The sequence below is a fragment of the Aquarana catesbeiana genome, linkage group LG04, assembly GCF_042186555.1.
Source record: "Aquarana catesbeiana isolate 2022-GZ linkage group LG04, ASM4218655v1, whole genome shotgun sequence".
In the NCBI taxonomy this organism is placed as follows: Eukaryota; Metazoa; Chordata; class Amphibia; order Anura; family Ranidae; genus Aquarana; species Aquarana catesbeiana.
In genome coordinates, this window is record NC_133327.1 from 367,131,801 (window position 1) to 367,145,518 (window position 13,718).

Genomic DNA, 13,718 nt, shown 5'->3' on the forward strand with positions numbered 1-13,718 from the left:
CTAGCAAGAATTACCCAAGGGGAACCTGTGTATTTAAAGGCATGATCCACTTTTTCCAAAAATGTAATAAATACACCCACATTCGTGAATAAGGAAAAAAATATATATAATAAATAAATATATAATAAATAAAATAAAAAATTGCACAAGATTAAACAAAGAATATTTTAGCTAAAACACCACAACAGCGATGCTATGCTTCTCAGCCATGGCAGAAATTATACCCCCATTGAACAAAACCCATTCAAGTGAGTAGCGCTGCTGGATTTCTTTTCTACTATTTCTGCTTTTACAATACTTCTATTTTACTTTATTTCCCCTTCTACTTCTGGTACATGACCCACTCTACCTGTAGCTCCAAAATGAATAGCACCCACTGTATGACACTTTTAAATCATGCATGTGATCCAAGTGCATAACAGACCTTTATACTTTTTACTTTTTTATGGGGAATTTATTAAGACTGAAGCAGCCCAAATCTACAGCAGCTGTACAAGGTATCCAATCAGTTTATAGTGTTCATTTTCAAAGCTTAAAGTATTATTAAGCCTAGGTTTACATTAAATGCGGGTTTGAAATCGTGCGAGTTCAGCTGAACTTGCACGATTTCAAACCGACATTTCAGTCTGACTTCGGGGCAATTTGAGAGACATCTGTGCAGGCTCATGCACAGATGTCTATTGAAATCGCCCCAAAGTCATCAATAGTAGTGAAGGAACTACTTTTGGGATTTGGTGCGGCGCGGCAAAGTCAGTGTCGCATCAATTTGGACAGTGCCATTGCCGGTAATAGGCTGCAATTTGGCATGTGATTTGACATGTCAAATCACATGTCGAATCAGCCGGATGTGAACGGGGGCTAAACCCTCAGATTTTTTTAGTTTAACACATTGCTCCCAAAAAAAAAAGATTCCATGTAAACTATTTGTTAAACTCTCCACCCCAGTTCCCCTTTACAACATTCAGTGCTGCTGACTCCTGCTCTCTCAGTGCTACTTCACTGAACTTCCAGTCTTCACAGGAAAGTGGACAGTGCAGTTTCCAGTCAGTCTGACAATGGAGAGGGGAGGAGGAGGAAGAAGCGGGGGGGGGGGGTCCTGACATCTTAGACTATGGGGCTGTGTGTTTCTTTTCTGGACAACAGGGGCGGCCCGTCCATTAAAGGTGCATGGGCACCGCCCACCTCTATCCACACCACCCCCTATATGGTAAATGGGTAGATTCATGTATAGCATGAATCTATCCACAGCCGCCACAGTCACCCCCCTATTCATGCATCGGGTCCTTTTCAGGGTGCCGGGGACATGAATTACAGTGGTGGTGTTTTTTGAAGCACCTGATTAGAGCCATAGGCTCTAATAGGCTTCAAAATAGAGTGGACTCGGAGCCCACCCAGGTGTGTCAGAAAAGCAAATGAATATTCGCTTTTCTAACCCTGAATCGTCTCTCTGCCAATCAGGAAGCGCGGGTCTGATATCCATTTCTGGATTCGCTGAAAGGTCAGGCGATCCTATTGGATGCCTAGGAGGATGGGAGGAGACGCACGGCGGAAGCCACCATGATCTCAGAAGAAAAGGGGACACAGGCGACCCTGCCAGATGGCCACTGCAGCCTAAACCCCTGCCCAATGTTCACCCTCCGATCCAATTCCCGATGCTGTGTGCCCGCCAATCCCCTATGTGCCCGCTGATCCCCGCCGCCAATGGGGTAAGTGCAGGAGGACCGGCAGACAGCGGGGGGGTTTGAGGTGCCGCGGGGGGTAGTTGTTTGCCGCCCCCCAAACTAAGAACCACCAGACGCTACTGTTGGACACAATGTAGGGAGACACAACTCTACATCCTGCATGCAAGGATGGCTCCATAGGATGCTGCAAGAGAAAACATTGGAACAGGAAATCTGAGGCAGTGATCATGGCTCCAGCTTAAACTGCGACATGAGATTCATAGATTAAAATATACTTAAAACATACTCAGTGATCAAATCAGTTGCTGAAAGTGCTTAAAATCACTTATTATCACTTTAACTGAACAAGATGAAGTTCAAAGCTCACTGGTTAGTGCACACAGCTGCTCTAGATTCTGTCTGCTCCAGTTTTAGTAAACTCCTTGTGCTATATTGTATTAATTGTATTAATTTTGTGGACACTTATGTTGTATGCGTGTTGTTTTTGTCATTAAACTGTGACACCTGTATTTTTTTCTCTTTGTTTCCCTATCTACTCTGATTTGTCGACTATTCCTAACTCTCTCATTGGTGTGCTGTCTCTACTTATGTTCTTTCTCTTATTGCCTCTTACTTTTTCACATGGGACACTTTTTGGTACAATGGTTTGCATTGCTTTGAATCACAATACCAGTCTATACTCTTATTTTGACAGTGTACATTTCTGGTATGCTCAGGCCTAATGTACCAATATTATTGAGCAGGTGGTACCAACCTCTCCCTGTGTATGCCCTGTAGATATTGTAAATAGATTGCAAACTGTATGTTTGCAGTAGCTGTACACTTGGTTATTGTTTACATTGTTTTTGAGCAAGTATGACATCACTGTGCTGTCAGGGGCACTGAGATGTATTTCTTTCTATTGGTAGATGGCCTCTTTAAAGGTCTGTTTGTTATATATTTTCATATGCCAGATGAAGAGACCTTGCATGATCCCAAATCCTTGCTTATTTATCTGACCATGCAATAAAAAAAAGTTATTCGCTTGGAGACAAGCTTGTGGTAGTGTGCTGACGCCTGACTCTGAATCCTATAAATCAAACTTGAACAAACTGGCTAAAACTAATTAGAAAAGCAAATATAAATCTTTCATGAGTACAATTCCATAGTTTTAGTGCTTTAAGAAGGGGAATTCAGATTCTTACATAAACCTAATTGCAAATGACACTTTTTAAATCTCTCAACCTGTTGCAGAGAACAGCTAACCCACATAAAGCACCCACATATGGAGTCAGACCTCTAGATACCTGTACTTCTGTATGCCTGGACGCTGACTGCAAATAATGCAACATGGCAGTGACCATGACCAGTGTACTGTAAATGTATTATTTCAATGGAACCTTCATTCCGATTACTTAATTAATTATTGCAGACTGGCAGACAGGGAAAAACTGTAATTAGGGAACTGTGGAACATGTAATCCTTCATATGTAAAGGAGGAGACTCAATAAAGTGGTACAACATTTAAAAGAATATGCATACTATGTATATAATTAGGTATCATTTATATTAATATATATGTACAGTATATACAGTATACATAGATATATCTATCTATATAAATCAATAGATAGATAGATAGATAGATAGATAGATAGATAGATAGATAGATAGATGAGATTGTATGTTTGTGTAATATATACATATATATGAGATTGTGTAATATATATAGATAGATAGATAGATAGATAGATAGATAGATAGATAGATAGATAGATAGATAGATAGATAGATATAGATCTATATATATATCTATATATAGATATATATAGATAGATAGGTATAAAGATCTCTCTCTCTCTCTCTCTCTCTCTATTTTTTTAAATTAGATATAGATATATCTATCTATCTGTATATAATTACTATGATTATGTACAACATATATTATGCATTAATATATTATGTATATTATTATTATGTTTAATATATGTATGCATAAAATAGATAGATAGATAGATAGATAGATAGATAGATAGATAGATAGATAGATAGAGTAGAACAACATTGGGAAAAAACAGTGGTGTATGGTTAAAGAAAATGCAGGAAATAAAATAGATTGCTGCATGGGGTAATGAATGAAACACTGAATTAATCCTATTAGCATCCTACATGTAACCAATTAACTTGTCCCAATCAGCCCATGCCTGTGAGCCGTGAGGGCTGGGGCTGAACACTGCGGTCCTCCATGTGGAGAATGCGAGAGATTATCGCCACTAATGAAATCCCCACTAGCAGCTTCTAATGACATTAAACTGGAAAATGGCTGCTTTTCTAGGATTAGAAGGGTTGCAGTGCCCTGTGCCATGTGCAGGAAGAGGTGACTGGTCTGCGGAGCTGCGCGAGCTCAACTGGTAATTACGGTAAAAAGTTAAAGGTGATAAGCTGACAGTTCCTTTAAAAATGTTGTAACTGTCACAGTGTTTTAAAATTAATAATACTATACTATAATTTATTGAATATATATAATATATATATATATATATATATATATATATATATATATATATATATATATATATATATATATATATATATATATAAAGTTAAGTATTTATGTTATTTACATTTATACAACTTATATCAAGCTTTCCCCCCAACTTTTAAACATATAACCCCCCCCCCCCCACACACACACACACACACACACACACACTCACGTATATATTGTACATTGGAATTTTGTTTCGTGAGCTATCATCTTGCTTGGCAAGTCATTCTAGTTTTCCATTGTGTTGGTGTAAAAGTTGTATTAGTTTGTGTTAGTTTGTATTAGTCTAGATTAGAAGAGGGGGAAAAAAAGAAAGGACTTTTGGTGCTAATGTTCAAGGAAGTGGAAAATCGGGAACACTTGTCCTTAAACCCGTCTCTACACAAGGCTCTGACTTTCTGGGTGAATTTCCAACGTAATGAGGCTATAATATTCAAAGAGCTAATAGTCTTCTCTGCATATCAATGGCATGTTCTAATTGGCATGCGAAAATTTAGATCAGTCATTTGCATATGCCTAGTGCTATTTCAAGGAATGCTTTATTAATTTTATTAAGATCAACAGAATCCTAATTCAATGTTTGTTAAATCGTATTTATTTCATGCGCATAATAAAATAAACCGTCGGTTTTATATAGGTATAAAGTAACCATTTCTTAAATTTCCTACTAGAAGCGGTACTTGTTTATATACATTGTTCAAGTGCTACAAATATGGGGTGGGATGACATGTTTTGAATTGAATATTACAAGGGGAGATTAGGACAAAGTACATTCAATTTCTCATTGTGATCAATGAAGAAGGTTAGTAAATTAGTAGATTAATAAACGTGATTCATCTAGCAAATGTTTAGGAACATTTATGAACGTTTTCACACATAACTTTCACCCAGAATTCTCACAATTAAATCTCATTAGAAATTATGTGAATATTGTATAAAAAAATGCGTGAAAACATTTATAAATAGATCTTTTATGAACTCACAGAGCTCCAGAATTTAGGTTTTCTGTAGGTGTCTGCATGTAATAAAATACTGGATATAACCATGTTCTGAAAGAATGACTTATAAAATAATAAATATTTTTTTTGCCTCTGTATACATATACATTTATTAAACTGTATATAAATATATGTATATTTACCAGTATGTTTTGTAAATTAGCCCTTTATGGATGATGCAAGAACTACTACTTCCCTACTTGGCAGGGAAGTGGATTCCCAGTTCAACATTCACATTTCCATAACTGAGCAGGTCACATAGGTCAGCTCCTAGATTCTACATATCAAGGGGCTGAAATTGAAATACCCAACTACCCTTCAGGATTGCTCTACAATGAAGTCAATAGGAGGGCGCCCCTGGCGGTGAAATGTGAGGAGGCAGTGGAACAATCAGAAATCACTTTGCTTTCATTGAGTTGCTTCAAACATAAGTGTTTAATACAAATCACAGTCATTATTTGTAAATATGTATGTATGATTGAAATAACATGTTGTACAACAGGTTTCCCTTGTTATAGAGTGAGTACCAGGACTAACAACATAGAATGAATGTGTCAAAATAATTGCAGTTTTCAGGGGGTGTCTACTTGCATGAGACATCGACGTCTGTCACGATTGCCTACCTATCCTAGTTTATTGAGCTGTTATCTATATAACAGGAGAGGTGCCTGCCTTGCTAGAACTGTCAGTGCTCATCGTGCAGGTGGTGGGAAGAGTAGATACCTATTTCTCATATATATAGAGAGAGAGAAAGAGAGAGAAAGAGAGAGAGAGATTTAAAAATGTATATCATCATGTGTAATATATGTATGTATGAAATAAAAAAAAAAATTATATAGTAACCATAAAATAAAAAATAATTAATAATACAAAAAATAAAAAAAAAAGAAACAAAATAATAAAAAATGTGAAAAAAGAAACAAATAACGTGGCCACCATAGATTCCTAGCCACAATAAAAGTCATCATAGATATCTCCAATAAAAAATAAAGGGGTGAAGAAACTGGTACCAGCTGTGTATACCTGAACTGGGTGGCACCAGCTGGGAGGAGTTCCTCTACATGACAGTCAGTGGCTGCCACATAACTTTGGACCATCCATAAGTCCTACAGAGTCCAGATGGACTTTTATTGTCCTGTACACTCTTCTTCTTCTCGGTCCAATCAATAACAGCACTTGGAACAGAAAAATGGACGATCACTCCTAGAAAGTTTGACAAACGCCTAATAGGGCTGCCCATTGAAATAATAAAGAGAGTGACCTATGACACAAATGGGATTAGTGCAGAGGAGAGGGGACATGTGACAATGGAACAGACATACAATACCTGAGCAATCTAAGTGCTCCAGGGATGTCCTTGCCAGGCAGGAGTCAGGCTAGGGTACTGGCCTGGGATGGACACACACAGGTCTCATGCAGGTATCGTACTGTCAGCATAGAGAGCTGAGCCTTGCCTGAGCATAGGGAGGCTCATTAATATCCAGGCTAGTGACGTCACGCCCCTCCAGCAGTGGAGAAGAGCAGGCCAGCTCTCAGTGGGCACAGGGAGCACTTCTCTCCTCCCCAGTGTCCTGTCACTTTCTGCTGTCCCCGTTTTATTCTAAGGGCTATAGCCTGCGGCTCAAAGCACAAAGTCATTCAGTGCGCTGAACTTCTGCAAAGCCTGCCTTGCTTCCATAGAACTGCCTATAGTGTCAACCTCTCCCTGCTCCTTCACCCACCTAGCTGGAAGCCTGCCCAAGGCAATCAACACTTGTCCCTTCCACCTGACACTGACAGCTGAGCCCCTGCTTCTCCCAAGGAGTCTACCCAAACTTGTTCTTGTAACCCTCATCTGGGGACACTCGCTGGGGTGTCGGAGTCGGGGAAGACTGTCAGAACACTTGTGATACTCTGATAAAAGTTTGCCCTGCTGATTCCTAAAGTGTGAGAAGACCAGGATGCTTGGAGGGCTGGGAGAACTGTGACTGCTGGACTGGACCTGTCATCACTGGACTGCAACACAAGGACCTGGACCACCTTCTGGGGACACTCAGCACTATGAGCAAACCTGCCGGATCAACAAGTGCGTATAGGGGTCACTTTATTCTGGGGTGCAAGGATGTCACTACACACCGAGATAGACACAATACATATACTAGTCATAGGTGAAAATGAGAGATAGATAGATAGATAGATAGATAGATAGATAGATAGATAGATAGATAGATAGATAGATAGATAGATAGATAGATCATATATAGATTGATATATCTATATTATGTATATGAATAGATAGATAGATAGATAGATAGATAGATAGATAGATAGATAGATAGATAGATAGATCATATATAGATTGATATATCTATATTATGTATATGAATAGATAGATAGATAGATAGATAGATAGATAGATAGATAGATAGATAGATCGATCATTCATATATAACATATTGATATATCTATAGTATGTATATGAATAGATAGATAGATAGATAGATAGATAGATAGATAGATAGATAGATAGATAGATAGATAGATAGATAGATAGATCATATATAACTGATTTATATATCTATATTAGATAGATAGATAGATAGATAGATAGATAGATAGATAGATAGATAGATAGATAGATAGATAGATAGATAGATAGATAGATAGATATCTACATAATCCATATGTATATAAATTGATGATGATAGATAGATACATAGATGATCGAAAAGTAGATAATAGACAGCAATATCTATATTATTCTTATTATGAAGAATGATGAGATAGATAGATAGATAGATAGATAGATAGATAGATAGATAGATAGATAGATAGATAGACCAGGATAACAGACATATATCTATATCATATGTATATAAACAGATGAATGATAGATTGAGTATAGATAATAGATAAATCTATATTATGCATATGCAAATAGATAGAGATAGATAAAGTAAATGTGAATGTTTCACTGACAAACCACTGTAGTTTATAAACTTTTGTAAAATACTTTTTCCCTTCTACAATGATTTGAGTGTTATTTTTGTGACTTGTTGTTTGTGGCAGGGCTTCTATAAAAAGTAGGAAAAAGTTTAAACCTGCTCACATAATCATCAAGTTGAAATCGGATTTCAATGCAATCTACAGCACAAGGCATCCCTAATTATGGCAAATAATCCGAGAAACGAGGGATGAAGAAAATAAAACCAACTTTAAAGTCACATTCCTGATAATCCTGAATCTAGGCACTTTAGCTGTGGGAAGGTCTGTGTGCGGGTTATTGTTTGCTGCAAAAGTCGCTGCTAATCCTGGCAAGGTTTCTGCGGACACTAAAGAGGGAAATAAGGATTACATTATTCCATTGCCTCTCTCTGACTCACTGACCAAGCCCTACTAAAGTTTTCACTCAGGAGAAAGTTGCCAAAATGACCCAAATCAAGTCAGGAGTGCCTGGTAATATAGTACACATAATATTACTTCGAAACAGAATCAGCGCACATTTCATGCGGCAAATAAGTTTTATGTACACCCAAATTCTTCTTTTTTTTATTCTAAGGAAACACACATGCCTAAAAAGATCATCAGCATTATAAATTATAAAACCAATTTCACTTTTATTTACTGTTACATACTGTGAACTGTATATATAGTGTAACATCCAAAACGTACAGCAATGATATATGAAAGAAGTTTTCTAGGTGATCTCTAAATTTATTTGAGTAGTCATTCGTTTCCTTCCCTGGGGTAGAGACTGTCCTGTGATTTTCTATTACAGACACTGCCTCAAATTATATTGTGATTGATTTATAGAAATAGATAATTAGATAGATAGATCTGCGCGAGGATATCACTACACACACTGGGATAGGCAAAATATATACTATAGTAGATACATGGATGTAGATAAATAATGAGAAAATTAGAAATATATAGGTTTTAAGCTGGCCATACATTATATAATTTTCTTATTCAACTTCCTTTAGGTTTACCTTCAACTGTAGTGCAGGGGCCTGTCGGATTCATACAAAAAGTGTTAAGGTTTGACCTCATAATATACGGTTTAGATAAATGCAAAGGAAAACTGTACAAGAAACTTGTATCATGTATTGCCTGTAGATAAATTGATAGATAGATCATGAACAATGAAATAAATAATCATAACTTTTAATGATGAAGCTAAGATCCAGCTGTCAGTCTGATCACACGTGTTACACTTGTGAATATCTTTGCCCTCACTGTGTATGTCATAAAGCTGGTATATGGTCCTGACTTTGAGCTGGTGACTGTCCTGTGTGTCTGTCCTCGGTATCTTTATTACAGTACACTTTGGAGTGGGCATTTCAATAAATGCAATCAGAAAGAAAGAACTAGATGAATAAACTCTGTATATAGGTATGGAGATCAATTAATAATGGATAATAATGGATAGATAGATAGATAGATAGATAGATAGATAGATCATTTCTGTTTCTATCTAGACAGGCATGGACATAAATGAATAATGTATAGATGTTAGAGATAAATAGATCATATTGTAGAAGATAGATCATTTGTGTTTCTATCTAAACAGGCGTAGAGATAAGTGAAACATGTATAGATGTTAGATGAATTGATAATGCATATAAGATAGATAGATAGATAGATAGATAGATAGATAGATAGATAGATAGATGGTATGCGGTGTGTCAGTACTCTGATCCATCCATCCATCCATCCATCCATCCATCCATCCATCCAGCACACAGGTGCAGTGAGTAATTAGTGTGCCCCAATAGCCGTGGTTGGATGACTGTAGAGCTATGTGAACCGATCTCTGCCTGGGTGGTAATAGGAACCCAAGCAGCAGTCCCTTAGACTCCGACTAACTTCTTTCAGCAGCCTCTGATGGTAATTACAGTAATCTAAGCTGCCATATATCTTTAAGCAATTATAACACACAAAAAGTCCCAAAGCCCCCCGCTGTGGGATGTTAAAAACGGTTTCCCAGTTCAATAAAAATGTGTTTTCTGTGGCTGTACTGTCAGGGACAGGAAAGCCAGGGGACCCTAATTAATCAGTTGTCCTCACGACCTTGTGTCTGGCAGCATTGCTGTCATATTTGTATTTTTGTGAATGTCCATGTCACAGAGGTGGTAGTATGGCAGGCTGGCAGGCTGGCAGCATCTTGTTGGTCCCCCAGGCTATGATATGACATTGATGAGTAGAAGCCATGCAGGGGCCATAGAGGACAAGCTGTAATGATGTAGTAGTGTGAGTGTGGGGTTCACAAGGTGGAGTTTGTATCGGTGGAAGCTAAGCCTGCAGGAGGGGGTGAGTGCTCTCCCTGTTACCATTGTTTCATACCAGAATTCCCATGCTACTCTTTTTGACGGGTCACTGGTGAATCAATAGGTAGGTGGCAAAAAGAGCTTGTAATTACACAGGAATATAAACACAACACAGGCATTTCTGCTCCCAGCCTCCATGCACACAGTCTACCTGTCACAGTGTGCATTAAACACTGTCATTGGTAGTATGATTCCTAGCTGCATGATATTCTTATGACTTGTATAAAACTTTCCATGTATTGACTTCACAGCCCCCTTCACTCCCACCCAAGCTTAATCCCCCTTTTCCCTAGCCCTGTTGTATGCAGCAGCTGTCCACTTTCATTTAACTGGAAATGTGGCAGCTTGTGCTGGTTGGAGGCAGTCAAACGGAGGAATCATTAAGTTAACACTTCATCTAATGTCTCCTGTCTCGCTCAGAGCATTGTCTTAATTAGTAACTGCTGGAAGGAAAAAAAAGGGGCTTCTCATGGCATGCCACTTTATTTGTAGTTATGCCACTACAGGTCCATCCAGCCTGTATACTACACACAGTGGCCACATACCAGTTGTATGCCAGCCAACCAAACAATGGGCCTGATTTGCTAGAGTAGTTGAGGATCTTTGCTTACATAGGTACATAGGGGTTGATTTACTAAAAGTGGGCTATATAATGGAAGCTGAGCAATGGATAAACACCTTTCAAGATAAACATGACACTTTTTACACAATACTGGCAACCTGGATACACTGTGGTGTTGATTTGCTAAGACTGGACAAAGCAAAATCTGGCACAGAGAAGATCCAATCAGCTTCCATTTTTTTTCCTTGCTAAATTGAACAAACTGAAGTTAGAAGCTGATTGGCTACCATGCACACCAGATTTTGCACACTCCAGTTTTAGTAAATCAACCCCCTATGAAAAAAAAGACGCAAGTCTATCAAGTTAAATCAATAGAAAAAAGAATACAATTAATAGAAAGCCTCCATACTCAGAACCATATACCTATATTTGATCCAGAGGAAGGAACACAAATATAAAGCATGGTCCTGTTTGCTGCAGCAGAGGAAAAATACATTTCTTCATGATCCCCCAGGAGGCAATCAGATATTCCCTAGATCAATAATCTCTGATGTTACCACTTATACATGTTAATATCCAGTTATATGTTATGTCCCATACCAGCATGCCAACCTACATAGCAGCTGCATGCCAGCCAGCCCCACAGTGAGGATGATTTGCTAAAGGAGTTGATAATCTTCAGATAATACATTGGGTGAAGATTCACTTATATAGCTATATAGAATGAAAAAAGTCACAAGTCCATTTAATTCAACCAATAGAATAAAATGTATTAACTAATGGAAAACCTCTATATATAGAACTTTATACTCACAGTTGATCCAGAAGAAGGCAAACAAATCCCTATAAGGCATGACCCAATTTGCTCCAGCAGGGGAAAGTATTTCCTGATCCCTCAAGACAATGGTATATTCCCTGGATCAACAATCTCTAGTGTTAATACCTATAATTGTTAATACCCAGAAATATGCTGTGCATAATCTTCAATTATCTAATTTGTGAAAAAATAAAATTCCTGGTTATTTATTTCATCTGCACAGGATTCCACAGTGTAAGTGATAACACCAGGGATCAAACATTTCTGGTGTTATTACCTATACATGTTGCTATCCAGATATATTGTTTGCATCATTTTCAATGATCTAATTAATGTATACAAATCCTGTTTACTTATTTCATCCGAACAGGATTTCATAATTTAAGTGATAACACCAAGGTTTAACAATTTCTGGTGTTATTACCTATAAATGTTAATATACCAGATATATTCTGTGCATAATTTTCAATTATCTAATTAATGTAAACAAATCCTGTTTACTTACATCTGCACCGAATCCCATTATTTAAATGGAATGTTCACATCACTTATTGTGTGAAGATTCTGAACCCCTTTAGTAAATCAGCCTCAAATCTCTGCTCTATCAGAAAATCACCTACATGAGAATCCTGTATGCGTGTGGCTGAATGGCATTATCCTTTGTATATATTCATTACTTGAGTTCTTAGAACACCCCATCGCCCTTCAGACCTATAAGCTATGTAGAAAAAAAATGCAACCATTAATAAGATTTCAGGTTACAGTAAACGATAACCTCTAATGTGTTGATGAATCGAGTCACTACTTTTTGCACGTCTTTATTATAGAAGCTCAGATGACAGTTAAGTATATGACATTTGTTGGCATAAACTGCTTAATAAATGATTAAAGTCATAGCAATGAAATCACATAGTCACTTGCAGTTAAGTGCTGATATGGTTAAGCTGATTTACTAAAGAAACTGAGAAGCTTCATTTAATAAATTATAGCTGCGTTCAATACCCAATCAGGTGACATAAATATTCAGGAATTTACTTGAAGTGAGAGTTTATTGAGTGCAGATCCTCAACACATTTAGTAAATCAGCCCCGTTGCAATAAATGACTATGGTTAAGGGAAGGCATTTTATGGACTTTTAATGGAAGTCTAGCATATAACAATGTGCCTACACATTTATGGTGACAGATTTAACAGGTTCCCTTTTTATTAAAATATAAAAGCTAATTTCACATTAAATTATAATGTGTAGATTATTTATTACAAATTAAAATATAAGAGCTTGCTGTGTATTTTCTGCACCACAGCCCGGATCATCTACTGTATGCATGTCACATCATTATACAAATATATTTCTAGCCTCATGACAGATCATGTCAAATCATAATTACAGCTACTAAAACATAACGTGCTACATAGTAACAAAAATGTAACCTTGATCAGTGTAACAAATTACACAAAAAAGTAAAGTTTTTGATTCATTATCACAAATGCTTTTTTTGCATGAAACCACACGGGTATCAATCAGAAATCAACTAAAGTTTTTTTTTTCTTTTAATATTAAATAACACCTGTTATCCACACATTTCTGAATAAAATTTATGAAGTGAAAAGTTAGTGTAGTAAAAATCAGAAGAGATTAGATTTGTGAATTTGGGTTTCCCATTGTGCCAATGAACTAGGGTATAGATAGAAATACCCCTGGCATTAGCCCAGCTAATGGGTATGCTACATACCAGCCGATAAAGGCAGGGCAAGCTGGCATGAGCTGGGTGCACCCCATCAATGGTAGGCTTTGAAGAAAAAATAAAACTTTGTTCTACACG

At 37.2% G+C, this 13,718-nt stretch overlaps 1 protein-coding gene across 1 annotated transcript in view; it reads left to right on the forward strand.

The window, feature by feature from the left end:
• Nucleotides 1–6,730: 6,730 nt before the first annotated feature.
• Nucleotides 6,731–13,718, forward strand: part of NR2E1 (nuclear receptor subfamily 2 group E member 1) — a 93,319-nt gene continuing 86,331 nt past the window's right edge. Inside the window, exon 1 of the mRNA XM_073627038.1 lies at nucleotides 6,731–7,272. Coding sequence (XP_073483139.1) covers nucleotides 7,248–7,272 — 25 coding nt within the window. The 5' untranslated portion in view covers nucleotides 6,731–7,247. The remainder of the gene's footprint in view (nucleotides 7,273–13,718) is intronic.